The sequence below is a fragment of the Peromyscus californicus genome, unplaced genomic scaffold (assembly GCF_007827085.1).
Source record: "Peromyscus californicus insignis strain IS unplaced genomic scaffold, ASM782708v3 Scaffold_8__1_contigs__length_139910024, whole genome shotgun sequence".
Taxonomy (NCBI): Eukaryota; Metazoa; Chordata; class Mammalia; order Rodentia; family Cricetidae; genus Peromyscus; species Peromyscus californicus.
In genome coordinates, this window is record NW_026294606.1 from 68,910,095 (window position 1) to 68,934,299 (window position 24,205).

The 24,205-nt window shown below is 38.1% G+C and overlaps 1 protein-coding gene across 1 annotated transcript in view; it reads left to right on the forward strand.

Annotated features, from left to right (window-relative positions):
• Positions 1-24,205, forward strand: part of Malrd1 (MAM and LDL receptor class A domain containing 1) — a 605,236-nt gene that overhangs the window by 16,576 nt on the left and 564,455 nt on the right. Inside the window, exon 2 of the mRNA XM_052729219.1 lies at positions 2,796-2,933. Within this exon, the coding sequence (XP_052585179.1) occupies positions 2,796-2,933 (138 nt within the window). The remainder of the gene's footprint in view (positions 1-2,795; positions 2,934-24,205) is intronic.

The following is a 24,205-nucleotide window of genomic DNA, read 5'->3' on the forward strand; positions in this document are numbered from 1 at the left end:
AGAAGCAGGACTGAAACCAACTTTGATAATTTGATATTTTTTTATTATGCGTAAAATACTGACTCTGCGAGATTCTTCAGAAATTCCTTAATGATCAAGTCTGGTATTGTGGAAGCTGATTCAACAGATAATTAGGGATTCCAAGAAATCTTTAAAACATAACATGGAAGCTTTCTCCATCTCTCACTAGTGAAGGTCTGACCTTCGGGTTCACAAAAGTGAAAGCAAGAAAATGAGTTTCATAAGTTGAAAAGAACAGACAGAAGTTCTTCAAAATGCCTGTGTACTTCGCTGCTCATTATGCTGTCCAAATGTGATTTAACCTACACAATGTATTGGTAGCTGTATTAGCGGCAGTCTACATAGTGGCAGATTTTAATAGAGCAAATAGTTTAAGATTTGAATGCCGAGTCACATATTGAATTAGAAAACAAAGCAGCCACAATTTTATGAAATTCACAAAAATGGTTTAAAATGTGCAGGCCTATACTGGTGGGAAAATGAGTACTTATGAAAATGTTGGATGCCTTTGAATAATCCAGTAGCTTATGATTGCTTTTTCAAACAAAATTAGTTGAAAATGTGTCCTGATTAGATTCATTTTATAACAAAAGAACTCCCATTGAGACTATTCAGAGGGAGAAGATGTTTTGTTTAGCTATTTTTCTCTAGTTTTAACATGCCCAGAAATTATCATTACCTCTGTGTGACAAAGAACAAAGAACTTGGCAAACAGAACATCAACTCAGCAGTGGTATTGAAGGGTGAAGGTAATCTCTCGGTATTAAAACGATGTTTGCCACCTCTGTGAGAATGTGTGCTCATTTATACGCATAACTGCTGAAATGTGGAGACTAAAAGAACAGTTTTTAATTATGGATCACTGTAAAAATTGTTGGAAACCAAAATAAAATTTGAAAAATGGAAACATTTATGCAAATACGTTCAAAGTTGAGTGGATAACGCACAATTTTGTGCTGATTAATGACAAGGATATGTTTTGAGAAATGTCCTCTTAGATGATCTCATAGTTCTGTGAATATCCTAGCATCTAGTTGCATAAACCAAGATGTGATAGTCTATTGTCTGCATATAATGTGCTAATTGAAATAACCACATTATATCTGCCCTCAGTCCTCCCCTGAGTAGTGGGAATGTGGAGTATGGCTGGCAGTCACACAACTGACTGCACAATTTAGTTCAGTGTTTGTGCAACCAGATAACCTACATATTTCAAAGGCTTTGTAAAATCATGGCTTTAGCTTGGCATAATTCATAGACTAACATGATTTTTGCTTTTGGATAGAATGGTGTCAACTGTCTATAAAAGGATGGTTTCCTAAGGTTGCTTAGAATTAGTGACTTTTTTCTATAACTTTAATAAAAATGACATAAGAACTAAACTAATTAGGCTGCAGAGTAGGGCTTTAGGAACTGGAAGCAACAAGATAGAGTTCCAATCTTGGCCCATATCAGTAGCTGTCCTAATTTATTAGTTACTTAATATCTAGAAGATATCATCTCAGATTTCTCTTCAGAGAATGCCAGTTAACTGAGGCTGCTAGAATCTGAACAGTTGTAAGGGCATGCTTAGTGCAGAGCAGATGATGTCAGTGAGCTCTGAGGATTCTTGCTAGTGTAACAACACTGCTCTTTAGCAGAGTCTTCCATAGTAAGGGAGTTAGGAGGTGAAGCAGTGGTAAAAGAGACACTTCTGCATTACCTTCTCATTCTCATAAATGATGCCCAGAAAATGCACCATATACCAAAATACCAAATTATATTTACATCTGAAAAAAGTGATTAAATGAAAATCATTGTTCTGTCACTGAACTCAGTTGTCAGGCATCCCTGAAATCCAGCAAGCATATGTACTACAGCTAATGCAGCTAGGGAAAAAAGGCATTCAGCAAAGAGTTGGGGTTGTCTGATGGTAGCAGTTTGAGGATAAGGGTCACTGTGAAGCTGACAGCCAGGGAAGGGGCTATTTACATTCAAGAACCTTAACTTTTAGGACATGACATTTCCTGATGTTGCATAGTAGAATAAAGAATACTAACCTACTCATTTTTAGGAAACCAAACAACAATAACCAAAACCCAGTCCTCAAATCTTTCTGTTTCTCCCAAGCTTCTTCAATCAGTTGTATCTGAAGGGGAAGGGGACCCAGAAATGCCTCTGCAATGATAAAGGCACGAATATTTACCCATTTGCTGAGACTGAACCAAAAGGCTATGATTAATTTCAAAGGTACATACCATAGCCAGTTGACTTTTCATTAGGGAGGCTTTTATGATTGCTCTTTGAAACCTGAAATTCTGCTGTCACCAGGTGTCAGGCAAATCAATACTTAGATGAAGGTGTAAATGTAATAGTAACCCTTATGTTTTATGTTATCCCAAGATTGTAAAATATTGTTTACATATAATGTTATTTGATCCTCACAGTAGTAATTTGAGGGAGACAAGGTAAGCTGTTGATATCCTAATCTTATAAGTGAAGGAAAAGGCTTTCTGCAGTTGAAGGATTTGGTAAAGTCACTCAGTTAACAGTACCTCATATTCATAGTATAGCCCAAGTTCTATGGCTCTGTGAAACATTCTTCTCTTTGAGTGCATGAAGGTTTGTGTTTTGGTAATTTATTAGAGTGTCATGTGCAAGAGGATTCGCAGGAGCAGAGTTAGAGCTGTGAAACACAGTTCTTTTTTGTTAACCTTTGAAATCTGAATCTGATGTATTCTTTAATACGAGAGAAAGGAAGTTGTGAAAAGTAATTTCTTTTCATTGTTCGTTAGGCCAAAGTTATGAAAGATGTGACTTTGAGGACGGGCTCGGCAGCATGACACAAGATCAGAGTCTACTGCCTTGGAAAAGAAGAAGTGGGGTGATTAGTTCTTCACCTCCATTCTGGGACCACAATGGCAACAAATCTGGTAAATGCTTTGAACTTTATTTTTGTTTCAGTTACATGATATACTTTGCAGTCCACACCACTATTTTGTTATCATATATCAATTACTCTCAGTTAATTAACTCAAGAAAGATTCAATTATGATATTTCTATGCATCAAATAATGCACTTTGATCACATTCACCACTTCGTTACCCTTCCTTCTACACTCCTTTTCCTCCCCACTTGTCTTTCACATTCTATCCCTCACCTAATATTCCACATGTGACTGAAAGCATGGCTTCCTTCACTTTGAGAATTTGCCTTATTTCACTTAAGATATCTCAAATTCTACCCATTTTCCTGAATACGGGATGATTTTCCACTCTATGGCCAAATCAAATTTCACTGCACATACACACCACATTTTAAAATCAATTTACCCAAGTATGTATACCTGGGGCCATTTTATAGCTTGTCTATTTTTTTAGTAGTGCCTCAGTAAACATATAGATATTTACATAGGCATCTATACCTGTCTAAACTCTATTCCTTTGAGTATATATTCTTGATTAGAATAGCTGTATAATATGACAGGTCCACTTTTAATTTTTTCTAGAACCCTCATACTGATTTCCATAATGACCAGACTACTTTGTGTGGTTGAATATACTATTTTCCTTTTATTTATATTTCCTTATTGATTGAACCTTTATTTTATAATGTAATTGATTAGAGAAGTAGAATCTTTGTTGATATTTTTACATGAAATTTATATATTATTTAATCTCTTAAAATATTTCTGATTCTTAATGTAACACAAGAAAATTTCATGATCCACTTCCTGGCACCCAAACAGGTCATTTAGCGTATTCAGTTGGGAAGCTACAAGATCTTTGGACACCTTGGGGAAATTATGAATCTGAACGTGCTAAAACTACACATTAGGTGGTTGAATGTTTCTACTTTTGGCTGGACTAATTTCAACTCTGTCTGGTAGTACTTTGTTGCAAATATTTCTCTGTCCCACCAGCCAGCTCCAAAATCTCGACATGGAGACTTATTATTAATTATTAAAACTCAGCCTATAGCTTAGGCTAGTTCCTAACTCGTTCTTATAACTTAAATGAACCCATTTCTATTAATCTATGTGCTGCCGTGTGGTTCAAGGCCTTTACCTCTCCTCCTGCAAGGCTTGCTTGTTCTCTATCTCTTAGTTTTTCTACCTTCTTCTTCCCAGCATCCTCCCTGCACCGAAAATCCTGCCTAGCTCTTGGCTGTTCAGCTTTTTATTAAACAAACCCAAGTGACACATCTTCACAGTGTTCAAAAAGATTATTTTACAACAGTGCTTGCCTAGTCAGAATTACTAGAAAGCTCTGTGGACTGTCCCTTAGCTTTCAGGATATCTCTGGGGATTGGACTTTCATTCAGTTCTTTATTCCTTACCTAAACAACTTCATTCATCCAACGTTGTGTGTTTATCTTACATTAAGTAATTAAGTGATTGCCTTACATTAGAATGGGCAAAATTCAACTCTATATATGCGTTCAACTAGTCTGTTTCCACACAATATGAAGAAAGTTAACACATTTTCTGGTATTACTAAAACCTGCCTTTTAAAAGAAATAGGTGATACTTTCATTAATTAAACACAATAAAATATCCAGTTATGGATATTGCTATGGAGTTCATTTAAAGGTAGCAAATACTCAAGATTTACATAAATGTAAACATTAGACTTGTGGATTATAATGGGCATCACATTTCCTACCTATTTTTATGTCTCAGTTCTTTGAACTTTAAGAGCAGGAATAATGATACTAAATTCATAGAATTAATTTAAGAGCAGTGTGGACTTAAGAGCTAAGTGACACTTTGTTGTTAAAAGTTTATCATAGATGATCTGGTACTCAACGAAAGGCAGATGTTTCCATTTCTGGATGACGTTAGTGTTATTAACAAGATGCAATTTTGTAAATTTTGGGTATGATTCGAAAATATTTTTGTTTAGAATCTTTAATTATTGTTAGGGGCAAACCAACTTTATTGCAAGAAGGAAGCAGTTTCACAAATAGGACTGACTGTTACTACAGTGCAGTAGCCTCACTAGATTGTGATGGGTTTAGTCATGCCAGAGCTTGATACTCACTGACTTGGCTGCTGAGGGTGTTTTATTGCAATGTCATACAAATTATTTATTCAGAACATTTCTCTTTGGGTGCTTTCCCATTAATCTTTATTGTACTCATGGACTCTCTTGTGTGTGTGTATTTATTCTTCCCAGCCTTATTCACAGGCACAGTGGATGCTCTTGCTTCAGTAGTATATTATTTATTCTTACACTAGCCTTCCTGGATCTTGAGCTAGGTAACTTGAGATGCTCTAAACCTGTGTTTCTCTCTTTTTGCTTTTTACTTCTACTTCTCTTTCTGTATATTTTTTTCAGTGTTAATGTTTTTATAGTCTAGTGGAAGAGAGAAAATGGAACAGTTTACCCAAACAATGATGCTTTGAAATACATCATATGAATTGGTTTAAAATTCTAGGGAGTCAGAGTAGGTAGAATCTTGGCCCTGCCCACCAGCTGGCTGTACAGGCTCAGCCTTTTCCATTTTGCAATGAGATGATAATACTACAAGAGACTCAGAGAAAAGAGGCTAGTTAGCCCCTGGCATAACTGCCTGAAGGATGATGATCTTAATAGTTGTCATGAATCATTTATAAGTACAATTAATATCAAATTGTGAATAGTCCCTAGTAGTAATTTTAAGTAAAGAATGGTTTTGACTTTAGATATTAACTCCTTGAAAATATTTATTAAAAAGTCTTAGAATCCCTGGTTCATAAGTACTAATGACATTTTTTATTAACGTACTCTTGAAATAATTTGACAGTTCTTCAAAATAAGATTTTCATCATGCAAACAATGTCTTGAGTTTTTAGAGTTGGGCTTGAAAACCAACTAGGGCATTAAAATATCACCCTAGCCAGGATTTGAAATCCAATGAGGTTCAACGGCAGAGGTGGGAGTGCAGTATTTAGTTTTTAAAGCATACAGCATTACATTGGATAAAGTAATATCACTATAAGAAATTCAAATACATCTTTAAAATGGCAGGGTGACTTCAAAAAAGAGTAAGCACATAGTCATAAGAGTCAGAGGATCAGGAAGCTTGCTGTGAGACTGTGTCTTCTAGAAATCTCAGAATCTAGAAATCTCTCCTACATGATGCATTATCTGAACAAGAACAAAAACACTAAGCACTACAAAGTAGACAAGAAAATCCCTTGAGGCCTCAACCCTATACAAAGAACTCCACACAACTAAGGAGTGTAGTAAGTGGTAGAAATGGTCTTTCCCAGGGAAGTGCACACCAACTGTTTACTCGGTACCAAAGATCATCTCTGAAAGAATACATACAAATAACATTATATAGGCTGAGTAAGTTATATTTAGAAATACATATGCATATAAACATATGCATGTAACTACAATTAATGAACAAATAAGGCCATGGATTAAAAAGAGAGGAAGGAGGGATATATGAGAAGGTTTAGAGGGAGAAAAGGAAAGGGGAAATGATGTAATTATAACGTAATCTCAAAAAAAAAAAACAAAGAGTTTCAACTGATTCTGAAATTTGGTGATATTTAATGTATTTCACACAGATGCTTTTAAGAGGTGGAATCCAGGGCCTCGGAGATCTCCTGCAGTTAACAGTGCTTGTTGCTTTTCCAGAGGGCCTGAATTCTATTTCCAGCACCCACACCAGGCATCTCACAACTCACCTGCTTCTCTAGCTCTAAGGGATCTGATGCCCTCTTCTGGTTTTCACGAGCATCACAAAAACAAAAAAGGTGGGGGGGGGGCATACTCAGATAAACACAAATACACATAAATTAAAAAATATATTTAAAGATGCATAATCCACTGCAAGTCTAAAAGACACAGGCTATCAAAGTGAAAACAATCGCTTTTTAATTCTAATATTTTTAGTCATGCCACAGATTATGGTTTTCTCATTTGGAAATGCCTTTATGTAATGACATTAGATATCTTGTTACTATGTTCAATTCTTTTTTTTTTTTTTTTTTTTTTTGGTTTTTCGAGACAGGGTTTCTCTGTGTAGCTTTGCGCCTTTCCTGGGACTCACTTGGTAGCCCAGGCTGGCCTCGAACTCACAGAGATCCGCCTGGCTCTGCCTCCCGAGTGCTGGGATTAAAGGCGTGCGCCACCACCGCCCGGCACTATGTTCAATTCTTACATGACATAAATCCATAAATTATGAAATGTGCAATATTAAACAACAGTTAGTATTAAAATATTTCTGTAGTTGACACATATATTACATCTGTAATCAAAATATATGGTAATTGCAACAGATTTTTTTTTACTTGTTTTAAATACTATTAAAGTTATTCTTAATTAGAATTGCTTTCTAAAGTGTTTCTACCCTTCTAAGTACTCAATTGTGTCTATTGTTGCCTTTAAGTTGATACATTATACGTTACTTAGTATGGCATGTAAGGGACTTCTGCTGGTGACATATTTTTTTGTCTTTTTTGAAAATATTTTAAATTGAGTTAATTGACTTTTGAAATATATATTATTAATGGATTTAGAATTTTTCATACTCTTTAAAAGTATTTTAGTGCCTTAAACATATTCTGAACTTCCATTTTTCACGTTGATGTTCATATATTCAAATAATTCCTTTGATTGCATATTACATACCTTTTTATTTCAAGCATGAGATTCTAAACTTTTAGCCTACGTCTGCTAATTAGGCTCCTTTAATATGCAGTACATACCTTTTGCCACTTTGGGAGAGTGTTCGTTTATTGTTTATTCAGATATACTTTGTACCCACTCTTTCTCCCCTTCCTTCTTATGCTTTGGTCATGAATACAGTGAGTACACATATCACATCATTAGATGACATTGCTCTCTCTCTTCTCTAAATTGGATGCTTTCCATACATCTAACTTCAGTTTTGTGATTATGTTTTTATTGTCATTTCCAATGTATTGATAAAACCACTCAGTAGTTTTTAAATTAAATATGTTTTGAATTCTAAAATTGATCCCACATTGTCTTTCTTTATCTCATTTTACTTGACCATGACAGCAGTTTAAGTTGCCGTCTATTGATAGTATTTTCTATGATATTATCACATATTCCCAAATTGTTCTAAAATAACTATAGATTGTTCTCCAGGGCACTAGAGATATCAATAGTAAGGAGATTATGGACGTGGCATTCTCATAGTGTTCAGAAAATGGTTGTGATTTTTTTTTATGATGTTGTAATATTTTAATTGAAACATACTTCAAATTTATTTTAAAAAGTTCCTAGACATTCCAATGTACTGAAGAGTCCTCCATAGCTTCTGTACATACATTGGGACACAAGCATTATGCCAAAATTCTGATATATATGTATATATCATTTTTTTTTAATTTATTTTAATTTATTTTGCAATACAATTCAGTTCTACATATCGGTCACGGATTCCCTTGTTCTCCCCCCTCCCGTCCCCCTCACCTTTCCCCCAACGTTGGGGGTTGTGATTTTTAAGCTGATGAACAGCTTACACAGATGCAAATGGTCATATTGCCCTGATTCTTGTGGGCAGCAATTTAATAACATTTTAGTTTTTTGGTCCTAGTAGTTGGAACTGTTCCCTACACAAGGAGATTGACATTTTAGCCAGACAGATGACCAGAATTTATTTTTGATTGTGTTTTATTATTTGACTATTGCATATATGTACACAATGACATATATATACACATATCTACCCCATTTCACCTCCAACTCCCTGTGTATCATCAACATATCCTTTTATCAACTTCATGTCTTCTTTGTATGTGTGTGATAATCCACTAAGTTCAAATTGTGCAGCTCGTATGTATTATTGTGAGGCCATCTCTTTCCCAGAGCACTATCAACAGCCAGCTCCTCAGTTAGGAATGGGGCCTGAACAGCACCTTCTCAATCTGTGCTGGAATTTTGGTTGGCTTATCTTGTGTAGGTCTTATCCAAGTAACTACAACTGAATGTGTTTATGAGTGCATTACCCATGTTATGTACAGAAGACAGCATTTCATAGTACCCTTCTCCATCCTTCAGCTTTTTTCATTTTTTTCACCTCTCTTGTGATGTTCCTGGAGGCTTGGTGGAGGATAGGGTCATGGCTACAGATGTTATATTTAAGGCTTAGCACTTGCAATCTCTTATCAGCATTTTGGTCTGTTATTAGCCTCTGCAATGATGGTTGCCCAATACAAAAGAAGCTTCTCTGACTAAACTGGAGAGTACCCCAGGTATTTAAAAGTTGATTTGGCAGCATGACCATTTAGCAAAATAACAGTAGCAGATTTTATCATAGAGCCTATGACCTCCTCAGCTATGGGCTTTTGACCATGATTACAGTACCAGGCATGAATTTCCCCCATGTAGAACAGGCCTCAAATCTAATCAGAAAGTGACTAGTTACCCAGTAACATCCATGTTACTTTTGCACTACTGGACACATCCTGCCTGGCTGGCTGGTATTGTAGCATGTAGCGTTCAGTTCTGGATATGACTACTGATACTCTTTCTGTGCTTGTATCCTACATAGCACTCCCCAGCACTATAAAAGTTATCCAGAAGTGAGCAAGTTTCTTGGTTGGTTTGATTTATCTGTGTCCTATAGTCACAGTATGTGGTGTTTTAAATATTGGAGTCTCACCATCTAGTTGGGGTAGGCAATAGTCTATGATGTTTTGCATGCTTCTGGGGCCTCCCTGCCTGTTTTAGTTAGGGTTTCTATTGCTGTAAAGAGATGCCATGACCACAGCAACTCTTATAGAGGAAACATTTAATAGGGGCTGGCTTACAGTTTCAGAGGTTTATTCCATTATCATCATGACAGGACATGGTGGCATACAGGCAGACATAGTGTTGGAGAAGGAGCTGGGAGTTCTACATCTTGATCTGTAGGCAACAGGAAGTAAAATTTTCCACACTGGAAATAGTTTGAGCATATGAGACCTCTAAGTTCTCCTCTACAATAACACACCTCTGCCAACAAGGCCATACCTACTCCAACAAAGCCACACCTTCTAATAGCGCCACTCCTTATGGGTCAAGCATTCAAACACATAGGGCTATGGGGGCAATACCTATTCAAACCACCACATTGCCCAATAACTTGTATCCCAAGGAGCTATTCCATGCCTTGCACTGTGATTTTCATTTAATAACCCATGTCTTCTGGGAGCCACATTGTCCACCTATGCAGGGTACATCCAGTCAAACTGTTCAATTTTTTGAAATTATATGCTGAAATTTTCTTACTAACTAATGAGTTTCTATAAATGATTTGCACATATCCTTAGTTTTGTCTAACCCACCAACTGTCTCCTTCTCCTTCATTCCCAACTTTGTATCCATGCTTAATCTTTTAACCTCTAGTATTCCCCACACATCTTTCATGTCACATGTGTTCTACTATCTCTCCCATTATATTTTGAACTGTGAGATAGCAGACATCGTGTGGCCTTTGCATGCATTCTTCCTTTGGGTTACCCCTCCCTCCACCATGCAGTCTTCTTGATAACCCCATGTTCCTCACCGCTTAAGCCTATCTACCCCTACTATTCCACATCTCTAATTTCATTTTTACCCATAATCTACTATTCCCCTCCCTTACGTCATCTATTCCTCAAATAGCTCTTTCTAGTTTGCTGGGTTCCAGTTGCTCTTCATACACCATAAGTCATCCTTATTGCTGCTCTCTTTCTAGATTTCTTTCTTTGTGTCACACAGGGTTCTCCTAATGCCCTTTCTCAGTTTCCAGCCAGCAGCCTCTCTATCAGAGTTTTAGCCATACAAACTACCAGAAAGTACAACCTATCTTTAAGCTAGTGTCTGGAGGATTTTCATTTGCTCTCAGTGTTTTCTCACTGTTTTCACTCCTTAAACAAATAACTATATCTTTGTTGTTTATGTTCAGAGATTTGAGCTTTCAGATTTTTCTTTCTTTTTTAAATTTCCTTATATTCTTTTTTAAGTTCTTCTCTCATACAATACATCCTGACCACAGCTTCCCCTCTCTCTACTCTTCCCAGCACTGCCCCACCTCCCCTCTCCCCCAGATCCACTCCTCCTCCCTTTCCCTTCAGAAAAGAGCAGGCCTCCCAGGGATATCAACCAAACACTGTGTAACCAAAGTAGACACAAACTTTGTCCTTTGGTGTAATCATGTTGTTTATCTCTGGGTTTTTCCTTTGAGTGAATCCCAGCATCTCCAAGTCTGCCTCATGTTGTTGTTTTTTCCAGAGCGTGAAAACAAACATCCATGCTTTAAGACTAGGCAGTCTGCATGACAGGGGGAGTGAGTTGGATTATTTTATCATGAAGACTCCATGGAAGAATGGGGAGAAATCCCTCAAGATCACTATATAAATCATATTTTTTTCAAGCTTTATAGTTGGAATAGCTATTTATATAGAAATCAGGGGAAATGAATGTTGATTTATTAGTTTCCATGTTATTTCAAAAGCTCTTTATTGAGCATCTGTATTATGTTAATACCGCTCTGGGGCCTAACAATACAGTGGAAAAGAGCATAGTTCTTCTCCCCAGAGAACATTCAATCTACTGACAAAAACAAACCTTATGTTTGTGCTTATGAGACAATTGTAAAATATCCCATTCAACAACTATCCTTCTGACTTTATGTGCATATTTAAAAATCTCAGAATGAGGCAAAGATAAAGTCTGTTTGTACATATATGTGCCTGGCAGATATTGTTTGGTAGCATCTATATTGCTTTTACCCAAAGAAATTTCAATAGAATAATTCATCTGTTCTAGGCTTCTGCTTGCTTTTTGTTTAAGGTTCTATTTCTCGGGCTGTACTACCTATGTCCCAATTAGTTTGATTCGCACTGTAGAAATAGACCTAACTAACACAGAAGGGTTTAGCATAACTCTGTCCCACTAAGAACTTAAGAACTTAGGTAGTGGGGTCAGTGAGATGGTTCAGTGGGTAAGAATCATTGTTATGCAAGCCTGAAAAATTGAGTTTGATCTTCAGAACCTAACATGAAAGGAGGGAATTGAATGACATTCTGTGACCTCCACACATGCACCATGGCATGCAAGCACTTGCCCACATATACACAAAAAATAAATAAAAAATAAACAAAACAGAATTTAGTCAGTCAATGGGCTTTGTCAGTAGACCATAGTTTTTCATCCCATAGTCTATTCCATAAACAATGAAGATTCTTATGTCTGACAGAATGGCATTTTAGAAATAGAGGAGTGTGGTGGTTCAAAAGAAAATGGCCCCCAAAGGGAGTGGCACTATTAGGAGGTGTGGCCTTGTTGGAGTAGGTGTGGTCTTGTTGGAAAAAGTGTGTCACTGTGGAGGCGGACTTTGAGGTCTCATATATGCTCAAGATACCACCCAGTGGCTGCACACTACCATGTCGAACCATGATGATAATGGACAAAACTTTTGAAAATATAAGCCACCCCAATTAAATGTTTTTCCTTTACAGGAGTTGCTATGGTCATGGTGTCTCTTCACAGCAAAAGAAACCCTAATGAAGACAAGGAGTAAATGTTGTATCTATTCTTCTAGAAATACAGTGATAATAATTATAATGAACTTAAGAAAGCAATTCAGTATAATTAGTATATAGTATCAAAATATATTCTCATTATGTTAGCTAAAAATGTGAACTGTAGCCATCAATATAAATGAATTACATCCTAATTCTGTATAACAATCACCTTATTATGCTATTTTTAAAGACTCATCTGGACATGGCATAAAAGAAGGTATTTGATTATATAATAGTAGTTCTTTCTTATCAATGGTGGATATATTCCAATATCTCAGAGGGTGACTGAGACTGAGAATATTATACATTTTCCATATATATAGATTTTTGATAGATTATTAATAATAATGAAGCAGAATCTTATACTATTTTTTTTTCCTGGTGCTGTGATAAAATACTCTTGTAGTGGGGAAGTCAGGGGAGCAGGAACCTAAGGCAACTGACTCTCATATATCCATGGCCAGGAGGAGACAGCAGCGAATGTTTGTCTGTCTCCTTTTCATCCAGTCCAGAACTCAGCCCATGATATGGTGCCACTCACCTAGGGTGCGTCTTCTTGCCTCAACTAGTGCAATCAAGACAATCTTGCAGGCACATTCCCAGGGCAATCTCTGAGAGATGATTCTAGATTCTTATTGACTTGGCAATTCACATTGACCACCATAATAAATGTTGTCTAAAATTACAGTCATTGGATTTTGGAATTTTCTACCGAATATTTCTTTTGCTGTAGTTAGGCACAGATAACTAAAGCTATAGACTGAAAATCTTGGCTAAGGGAAATGAATATTGGAATCACATCTTTTTCTTAGAATAAATAGGATGTGTTTGTATGGTAAAATGAATGTTTTTCCACCAGTACAGTTCCTAGTACGATACTGCACTATTTTCAGAGTTAGAAAACTAAAATAAATATTATATATTATGTTCATTCAAATGTACTTATATTAATACATGGTGATTATTTTTACCACAACTGAGAACCTTTGATTCTTCAAGTCTATTATGTAAGACATCATGGTCAATACTATGACTTGTAAAAAGGCTGTTTGTTATTCTATATCATGTTTTTAAAATTTTTAGAAACAGTGTGTGTGTGTGTGTGTGTGTGTGTGTGTGTGTGTGTGTGTGTATGTGTGTGTGTGTGTGTGTGTGTGTGTGTGTGTGTGTAGGTGCCCATGGAGGCCAGAAGAGGACATGAGGCTCCCTGGAACTTGAGTTATAGGTGGTTTGTGAACTAGGAATGAAACCCATATTCTCTGAGAAAGCAGGAGATGCTCCAGACTACTGAGGCATATTTTTGTTCCCCCATACATTTGTTGTTGAATTGTTTTTGGTATGTATGTGTGGGAATGATACAAATATTTATATAAAAGTGAGGTATACTATGGATTACAGCAAATTGCTCTTGGACTAGAATCAAATCTGATTCTAAAAGGGAGAGTGCCTTAGAAAAAAACTTAAAAGTCGTATATTAATGGGCAAAAAGGGGACAGAAATGACATGTATAGTGAAGAATCACATGAAGGCCTTGTGGAGGTAGTTGATCTATTCAAGGAATGACATAGAAGTCAGCTATAAATAAAATGTATTTTCTTGAAAATGAAGATTAGGCTATGTATGTATGTTGAGGATGTCCTGTCTTATGTCACATGAATGTTTCTGATTTTCTCACTGCTACTGTATCTCTCTCTCATTTTCTCTTCTGGACCTGAGCACCCTCACAGTTGACTGTCTCCTGTATGTCCTATCTAGCGAGCAACAGTGAGTGCTGAAGGTATGGTGGGAGCTAAAGAGTACCAAAGTATTTCAAGAGCATGCATATTTAGAACTTAACAACTCCTTTTGCTTCAAGTGGTACTTTTAGGAAAGCTCAAATTTTTACCGTAAATTCTGATTGGCAAGCTAATGATATATATGTGTGCACATTGTGTACGTTTATGCATTTGAAGAGAATAAACTACACGAGGTTTTCATATTTTCCCCAATAATCTTGACAGCTATTGAATATCAGATAATAGAATATCATTTCATTTTTCCATTTATTTTATTTCAAATTGATGTATATGTCAATGAGGGGATTAGATATGACAGCTTAGATACGTAAATTAACTGATAGAACATCAATGTAATGTCAGCATATAACCTTAGTAATGAAGCTGTCAAATAACTTAAATATGAGAGCTAAAAATGATGCTTGCTCTGAGTCTTTATTGCAATGTAGAAATAGTGCTCTCTATAACTTGCTTGATTTTGGTAGGAATTGTAAACTTAGGTGGATCTGTATTATTCAAATGAATTGCACCATAAGTGAAAAACAATCATATTCAGTGGAAATATATAAACTCAGTATATTGTAGTGAATATAATAGAAAATTTAAAAAGTTTACTTTTGAATGACAACCAGCAGTAAATTAGGATGAAACTGTATCAAATATGGTAACAAGGAGTTTGCCAGTTGGATTGATTGGAAGAACTCAGCATGTGTCAATTGTCTGCCTGTGCTTTTAGAGCATAGTCATAAATACTCCCTTGAATTTTTTACATCCTATTAGTGAAGAAAACATAACAGTAATCCACACTACATTTATCCTTTGTAAACTCTGGCCAGTACCTTAATATGTTGCATAAGGAATAAGAGAAGCATATTAGTACCCACCTGGTCCTAGTCAGCATAATTTTAAAGATTCCTACTTTAGCAATATTCCTATGCCCCACTTATTAAATAAGGCACAGATACTGCTGTGAAAGGAATTTATAAACATAGCTAAGGTCACCAATTAACCGACCTTAAAGTCATCCTTCTGTTGAGGGACATCTGGACTGTTTGTAGTTTTGGGCTTATTATGAAGAGAACAGCGATGAACATGGTTGATCAAGTGTCTCTGTAGTAAGATGAAGCATCTTTTGGGTGATATAGATGGATCTTTTTGAGTGATACAGATGGATTTCCCGTTTTCCCAAAGAACCACCACCCTGACTTTCATAGTGACTGTACAAGTTTCTAGTCCCACCAGCAATGGATGAGTGTGTCCCTTACTCATAACTTCTCCAGCATGAGCTGTCATTAAAAAATATAAGTCATAAATTGTAAGTTCTCCAACCTACCACAAGCACTCCTTTCTGTAGGCTGCCCCTTTGTCTGAATGATGGTATCCTTTGCTGTGTAGAAGCTTTTCAGTTTCATGAGGTACCATTCATTATTGATTTTTGTGCCTATGTTATCAGTGTTCTGTTCAGAAAGTCTTTTCCTGTGCCATTGAGTTCAAGGTTATTCCCCACTCCTTTTCTGTCAGGTTCAGTGTATCTGGCTTAATGTTGAGGTTTTTGATCCATTTGCACTGAAGTTTCCTGCTGGGTGATAAGTATGGATCTGTTTGGATTCTTCTACATTCAGCCATCCAATTTGACCAGTTTGAAGATTTGAAGATGCCGTCTTTTTTCCAGTGTGTGTTTCTGGCTGCTTCTTCTTCTTCTTCTTCTTCTTCTTCTTCTTCTTCTTCTTCTTCTTCTTCTTCTTCTTCTTCTTCTTTCTTCTCTTCTTCTCTCCTCCTCTCCTCCTCCTCCTCCTCCTCCTCCTCCTCCTCCTCCTCCTTCTCCTCCTTCTCCTCCTTCTCCTCCTCCTCCTCCTTCTCCTCCTCCTTCTCCTACTCCTTCTCGTCCTCCTGCTCCTCCTCCTCCTCCTCCTTCTCCTCCTCCTTCACCTTCTCCTCCTCCTTCTCCTCCTCCTTCTCCTCCTCCTTCTCCTCCTCCTTCTCCTCCTCCTTCACCTTCCTCCTCCTCCTTCACCTTCTCCTCCTCCTTCTCCTCCTCCTTCTCCTCTTTCTCCTCCTCCTCCCTTCTCCTCCTCCTCTCCTTCTCCTCCTCCTTCTCCTCCTCCTCCTCCTTCCTTCTCCTCCTCCTTCTCCTCCTCCTCCTCCTCCTTCTCCTCCTCCTTCTCCTCTTCCTCCTCCTCCTTCTCTTCCTCCTTCTCCTCCTCCTCCTTCTCCTCCTCCTCCTTCTCCTCCTCCTCCTTCTCCTCCTCTTCCTCCTCCTCCTTCTCCTCCTCCTTCTCCCTCCTCCTCCTTCTCCTCCTCCTCTCCTCCTCCTCCTTCTCCTTCTCCTCCTCCTCCTCCTTCTCCTCCTCCTCCTTCTCTCCTCCTCCTCTTCTCCTCCTCCTCCTTCTCCTCCTCCTTCTCCTCCTCCTTCTCCTCCTTCTCCTCCTCCTCCCTCCCTCCTTCTCCTCCTCCTTCTCCTCCTTTCTCCTCCTCCTCTTCCTCCTCCTCCTTCTCCTCCTCCTCCTCCTCCTCCTTCTCCTCCTCCTCCTTCTCCTTCTCCCCCTCTTCTCCTCCTCCTCCTTCTCCTCCTCTTCCTCCTCCTCTTCCTCCTCCTCCTCCTCCTTCTCCTCCTCCTTCTTCTCCTCCTCCTCCTTCTCCTTCTCCTCCTCCTCCTCCTCCTTCTCCTCCTCCTCCTCCTTCTCCTCCTCCTCCTTCTCCTCCTCCTTCTCCTCCTCCTTCTCCTCCTCCCCCTCCTCCTTCTCCTCCTCCTGCTCCTCCTCCTCCTGATCCTGCTCCTCCTCTTCCTCCTCCTGCTCCTCCTCCTCCTCCTGCTTCTGCTCCTCTATCTCCTCCTCTCCTTCTCCTCCTCCTGCTCCTCCTCTTCCTCCTCCTCCTGCTCCTCCTCCTCCTGCTCCTGCTCCTCCTCTTCCTCCTCCTCTTCCTCCTCCTCCTTCTCCTCCTCCTCCTCCTCCTTCTTTTTAACAAAATCAAGTGTTCATATGTCTGTGGATTTACATCTGGGTCTTCATTTTGATTCCTTTCATCTACATGTCTGTTTTTGTGCCAATACCATGATGTTTTTATTAGCATAGTTATGTAGTACAACTTGAAATCAGGGATAGTGATACCTACCTCCAGCAGTTCTTTTATTATTCAGGATTGTTTTAGCTATCTTTTTTGTTGTTATTTATTTCCACATGAAGCTGAAAATTGTTCTTCAGGCTCTGAAAAGAATTGTGTTTGAATTTTGATGGGGATAACTGAATCTGTAGATTGCTTTTGGTAGGATGGTCATTTTTGCATTAATCTCACTGATCCATGAGCATAAGAGATCTTTTCATCTTCTGATACCATCTTCAATTTCTTTCTTCAATGATTTGAAGTTTTTTTTATCATACAAGTCTTTAATTTGCTTGGTTAGAGTTACCCCAAGATAACATATTATTTGAGGCTATTTTGAAAGATGTTATTTCCTGATTTCTTTCTCAGACTATCATACATACATATGAAGGCTACTGATTTTTTTGAGTAAATTTTATATCAGGCTATATTGTTGAAAGTGTTTATCAGCTGTAGGGATTTCCTGGTAGAACTTTTCCAGTGATTTATGTAATAATCATATCATCTACAAATAAAGATATTTGATTTTGCTCTTATTGTCTTATTGCTGTAGCTAAGACATCATGAACTATATTGAATAGGTATGGAGAGAGTGGACAACCTTGTCTTGTTTTTGATTTTAGTGGAGTTGCTCTTAGTTTGTCTTCACTTAAGTTGATATTAGCTCTGGGATTTCTGTAAACTGCATTATTATGTTGAGTCATATCCCTTGTTTCCTAATTCTCAGGACTTTTATCGTGAAGGGTTGTTATATTTTGTCAAAGGCCTTTTACACATCTAATAAAATGATCACATGGTTTTTATCTTTCAGTGTGTTTATATGATGGATTATGTTTATTGATTTATATATATTGATCCATTCCTGCATTTCTGGGATAAAGTCTACTTAATCAGGTGGGGTGATTTTTTTTTTTTTTTTTTTTTGGGTTTTTCGAGACAGGGTTTCTCTGTGTAGCTTTGCGCCTTTCCTGGAACTCACTTGGTAGCCCAGGCTGGCCTCGAACTCACAGAGATCCGCCTGGCTCTGCCTCCCCAAGTGCTGGGATTAAAGGCGTGCACCACCACCGCCCGGTTTTTTTTTTTTTTTTTTCCGAGACAGGGTTTCTCTGTGAGCTTTGCGCCCTTTCCTGGAACTCACTTGGTAGCCCAGGCTGACCTCGAACTCACAGAGATCCGCCTGGCTCTGCCTCCCAAGTGCTGGGATTAAAGGCGTGCACCACCACTGCCGGCTTTTTTTTTTTTTTTTTTCCGAGACAGGGTTTCTCTGTGTAGCTTTGCGCCTTTCCTGGAACTCACTTGGTAGCCCAGGCTGGCCTCGAACTCACAGAGATCCGCCTGGCTCTGCCTCCCAAGTGCTGGGATTAAAGGCGTGCACCACCACCGCCCGGCTTTTTTTTTTTTTTTTTTTCCGAGACAGGGTTTCTCTGTGTAGCTTTGCACCTTTCCTGGAACTCACTTGGTAGTCCAGGCTGGCCTCGAACTCACAGAGATCCGCCCGGCTCTGCCTCCCGAGTGCTGGGATTAAAGGCGTGCGCCACCACCGCCCGGCGGGATGATGTTTTTAATGTGTTCTTGGATTCACTATGCAAATACTTTATTGAGAATTTTTGCATCTGTGTTCATATGGGAAATTGGTTTCTAATTTTCTTTCTTTGTTTGAGTCTTTATGTGGTTTGGGTATCAGGGTAATGTTGGCCCTCATAAAACAAAAAAGACAGTATTCCTTTTGTTTCTATTTTGTAAAATAATTTATGGAATATTGTCATTAACTTTTCTTTGAAAGTCTGCTAGAATTCTGCACTAAAATAATCTGATTGTGTGCTTTTTTGTTTGGTAGACTTTTAATTACTGCTTCCTATTTCACTAGGGGTTGTAGGTCTATATAAGTTGCCTATCTGATCTTGATTTAACTTTGGTAGATAGTATATATTGAAAAATTATCTATTATTTTTAGCTACTCCCCAATTTGGTGGCATAGAGGTTCTTAAAGTATGTCCTTATGATTCTCAGTATTTCCTTGGTGTCTATGGTTGTGTCCTCCCTTTCATCTCTAATTTTGTTAATTTGGATCTTCTCTTCACCTTTTAGTTAATTTGGATAAGGGGTTATCGATCCTATTGGTTTCCTCAAAGAACTGACTCTTTGTTTCATTCTTTATTGTTTTCTATTGTTGTTATTTTTTGTTGTTTCTATTTTATTGATTTCAGCCCTAAGTTGGATTATTTCTTGCCATCTACTCCTTTTGGATCTGACTCTTTCTTTTTGTTCTAGAACTTACAGGTGAGCTGTCTCTCCATTTTTCTTTTTCCATGTAGGCTCTTAGTGCTATGAACTTGACTCTCAGATATGCCTTTACCATGTTTCATATGTTTGAGTATATTATGTATTAATTTATATTGAATTATATACAAAGTCTTTAATTTCTTTCTTAATTTCTGTCTTGACTCATTTTTCATTCAGTAGTGAGATGTTTAGTTTCCAAGAGTTTGTAAGCTTTCTGTTGTTATTGAAATGCAACTTTAATCTCTGGTGATTAGATAGGGTGCAGGGTGTTATTTCAATTTTCTTGTATCTGTTGAGACTCGCTTTGTATCAGAGTATGTGGTCAATATTGGAAAAAGTTCCTTTGGTGCTAAGAGGTATATTCTTTTATGTTTGGGTGAAATGTTCTATAAATATCTGTTAGGTCTTTTTGGTTTATGACTTCTGTAATCTTTTCTGTCTGGATGACCCATCTATTGGTTAGAGTGCTGTACTGAAGTCTCCCACTATCAATGTGTGAAGGTCAATATGTAATTTAAGGTATAGTAGTGTTTCCTTTTGTGAACTTGGGTGTCCTTGTATTTGGTACATAGATGTTAAAAATTTCATTGTTGTCTTGGTGAATTTTTCCTTTGATGAGTGTGTAATGTCCTTTCCTACTTCTGATTAGTCTTGGTTTGAAGTCTATTTTGTCAGATATTATGGCTAAACAAGCTTGTTTCTTAGGTCCATTTGCTTGGAATACCATTTTCCAAACTTTTACCCTTAGGTGATGTCTATCCTTAATGTTAAGGGGTGTTTCTTTGTGGTGATATATTGTGTTGGTCACGCCTAACAGTGACTTTGAAATCTTCAAAAAGATGACAGAATCCCACAATGACAATTCCACATGGATTATGATAAAGCTGATTAATACCCACCACAAGATCTGCCTGTGGCCTTGTAGGCCCCAGCTCAGGCCTGAGCTGCATGTGGCCAGTTGTGGTGGCGCATGCTGGAAGGATTTGCTAAAGGAGACAGAAGCAGGAGGATCTCAAGTTCAAGGTCAGCTGGGAGGCTTGCTGAGAAAGCTGCAGCCGGGGCTGGGCCACAAATTGTGGCGGCTTTGGACAACAAACTGCTCAGGACAGTTTCGAGATCATAGTTGAGATGGTCCAGCCTCACAGACTACTGGAACAAGGACTTGAGATAAGCCCTGCACTTTTGTATTATGCAGAGACTGGACAACAAATGATACAGCTAACTCTCTCAGGACTTGACAATTAACCCCCAAATTTTCTTTTCAGGATCCTCTAAAGATGCCTTTGCCTCCAGGGAGCAAGAAGTAATTTTAAGAAAATGATGCCCACATTCCAGTAGTTTTTGGTCATTTGAGTTACAGATATTGTCATTGTTTATGATGGTTGGTTACAAGTTGTTAATTGTTAATGGTCAAAAAAAAAAAAAAACAGGCTAAACAAAGGAGATTAGATATAGGGTTCTTGTTTAAAAAAAAGAAAAAGAAAAAAGAGGATATAGGTAAGAGGTAGATTATTGAATCTACTCTGAAAAAAAAGATAGAAATAATACAATAAAAGGGTAGATTATTGAATCTACTCTGAAAAGAAAAAAGGGAGCTATAGAAATAATAAGACAAAAGGTAGATTTTTTTAAAGGGAAGATATAGAAACGACAAGATAAAAGGTAGACTTTTGAATCTACTCAGAGAAGAAAAAAGAGAGATTATGGATATGATAAAATAAAAGGTAGATTATTGAATTTACTTTATTTATTTTTTATTTTAAAATTAATTTAATTTTACATATCAGCCATGGATTCCCCTGTCCATCCCTCCCACCCCCTAGCCTTCCCCCGCAATCTACCCCCCATTCCCACCTCCTCCAAGGCAAGGTTTCCCCTGGGGAGTCAGCCCAGCCTGGTAGATTCAGTTGAGGCAGGTCCAGTCCCCTCTCCCTACACCAAGGCTGAGCAAAATGTCTCAGCATAGGACCTAGGTTCCAAAAGCCCAGCTCATGCACAAGGACAGGTCCTGGTTCCACTGCCTCGGGGCCTCCTAAACAATTCAAGCTAATCAACTGTCTCACTTATCCAGAGGGCCTGGTCCAGTTCCATGGGGACTTCTAAAGCTATTGGTTCACAGTTCATGTGTTTCCACTAGTTTGGCTATTTGTCCCTGTGCTTTTTCCAATCATGGTCTCAATATCTCTTGCTCATACAATCCCTCCTCTCTCTTGCCGTTTGGACTCCTGGAGCTCCACCTGGGGCTTGGTTGTGGATCTCTGCATCTGCTTCCATCAGTCACTGGATGAGAGTTCTATCATGACAGTTAGGGTGTTCGGCCATCTGATCACCAGAGTAGGTCAGCTCAGGCACTCTCTCGACCATTGCCAGTAGTCTACAGTGGAGGTATCTTTGTGGATTTCTGGGGACCTCTCTAGCACTCTGCTTCTTCCTATTCCTATGGGTCTTCATTTATCATGAATTTACTTTTAAAAAGGAACTATTTGTTTTAATATTTTACATTGGATTGGACTTTTGTATATTGCATACACATTTTGGACTCACCAAAATAGGATAAGTAATGGAAATTTTTGTCTGAATTTGTCAAATGTTAATTGACTGGACATTGATAATATATATATAAATGGAGTTTTTTTGTCTGAATCTGTCAATGTGAATGGATTAGACACTGTTAATGTAATTCTTGACTGTATATATTGTTTATACTATTTCTTATATTTATTATAACTTTTTTTATTTAAACAAAAAAGGGGAAATGTGGTTGATACATTATGCACCCTAACAAACTCATAGGGGGTCAGAGAACAGAACAGCCACTATATCAAACATAGAGGTAAGGCAGTGGTAGCACATGCCTTTAATCCTAGCATTCTGGAGGCAGAGATCCATCCGAATCTCTGTGAGTTCAAGGCCATATTGGAAACAGAGCCAGGTGTGGTGGCACATACCTTTAATCCCAGCACTTGAGATCTCATGTCTTGCTTGGGAAATACACATGCCAGGAAGTGATGGCAGGAAGCAAAAAGGATATAAGGCATGAAAACCAGGAATCAGAGGCCGTTTTAAGCTTTTAGCTTTTACCAGCAGTTCAGCTGAGATCCATTTGAATGAAGATTCAGAGGCTTTCAGTCTGAGGAAACAAGATCAGCTGAGGAATTGGCAAGGTGAGGTTGGATGTGGCTTGTTCTGTTTCTCTGATCTTTCAGTGTTCACTTCAGTACCTAGCTCTGGTTTGTTTTTATTAATAAAACCTTTTAAGATTCATATTACATTTTTTGGATAGTGCAGATGGACAGATTATGGTTTTGCATCCAGTCTTTTAGTCTGTGTGTTTTTACTTGGTAATTGAGACCCGTGATATTGAGAGTTATCTATGAGCAGTGTTTGTTGATTCTTGTTATTTTGTTGTTGTTGTTGTGGGTGGTGGTGTGTGTGTGTGTGTGTGTGTGTGTGTGTGTGTGTGTGTGTGTGTGCAGCATGTGTTGGTGTGTATGTTTCCCCTTTTTTGATATGCTGGTCTGGGAATATATATATATATATACATATACATATATATGTATATATACATATATGTATATATATGATATTTGTATGTAATAATTTAAATCCCATTGAATAATTTCATTCATAGAGCTAATGTTTTGTTTAAAACTAACACTACATCCACATTGCTTACGTGTGGTTCTTCTTCTTCTTGGGATCATCAGCTAGCGATCATTGAGGTGGTGAGGGAGCAGAAGCCGGGGGAGCAGTGTTCAACTGTGTGGATATGACAGAGATAGGCCTCCAGGAGATGACTTCAGTGAGACAACTCAATTCTATTCCATAATATAGGAAATACATAGGATTGGGAAGTCTGGGGACAAACCCTTATTTTTGTTAAATTGCATGTTCCTATCATAAGCCTTCATATATGGCAGTAGGGTCCTATAGCAAAGCTTCCTATTATAAGTCTTAGTTACCATATAAGCAAAAGGGAGAAAGCCTCTATCAGGGAACTATGCCAAGGGTCATGCTAGAGATAAGTCTGGCATCTGAGCCTAGAGACATCCTTCAAATAAGGGCAGATAGAGAGCAGGAAGCCTCACTGGAGAAGAAGTCCTTCATGCTGCTGAACTTGGAGAAAGTTACCAGGCCATGATAGACTGCAACCTCTGACCAGCAGGGTCTCCCAACACTTATGCTTGCTAATTAGTAATTTTCTCAACATCAGTTTATTGCTCTAAGAGCAAAGTAATGGCTATCCAATTGTTCCACTAGAATACCAGAAAAAGATGAGGTTTGCTAGGGTTCATAATATTAGTATTGATTGACTCAATGATGTGACAATTAGATTTGACTTCCAGTCTGGCTTTAAAATACCACTGAGTGACTTGGATAGATAGGTCATCATAATCACTGTCAACACTGTTTTTCCTCTCTTTTGACAAGCATCAGTGTACCAAACAGAGTGTCACATAACAGATGCTTCCATATCAGTTGTGATGACCCTGGAAAAGCACATCAGGGACTCTCTGGCAGTCTAGG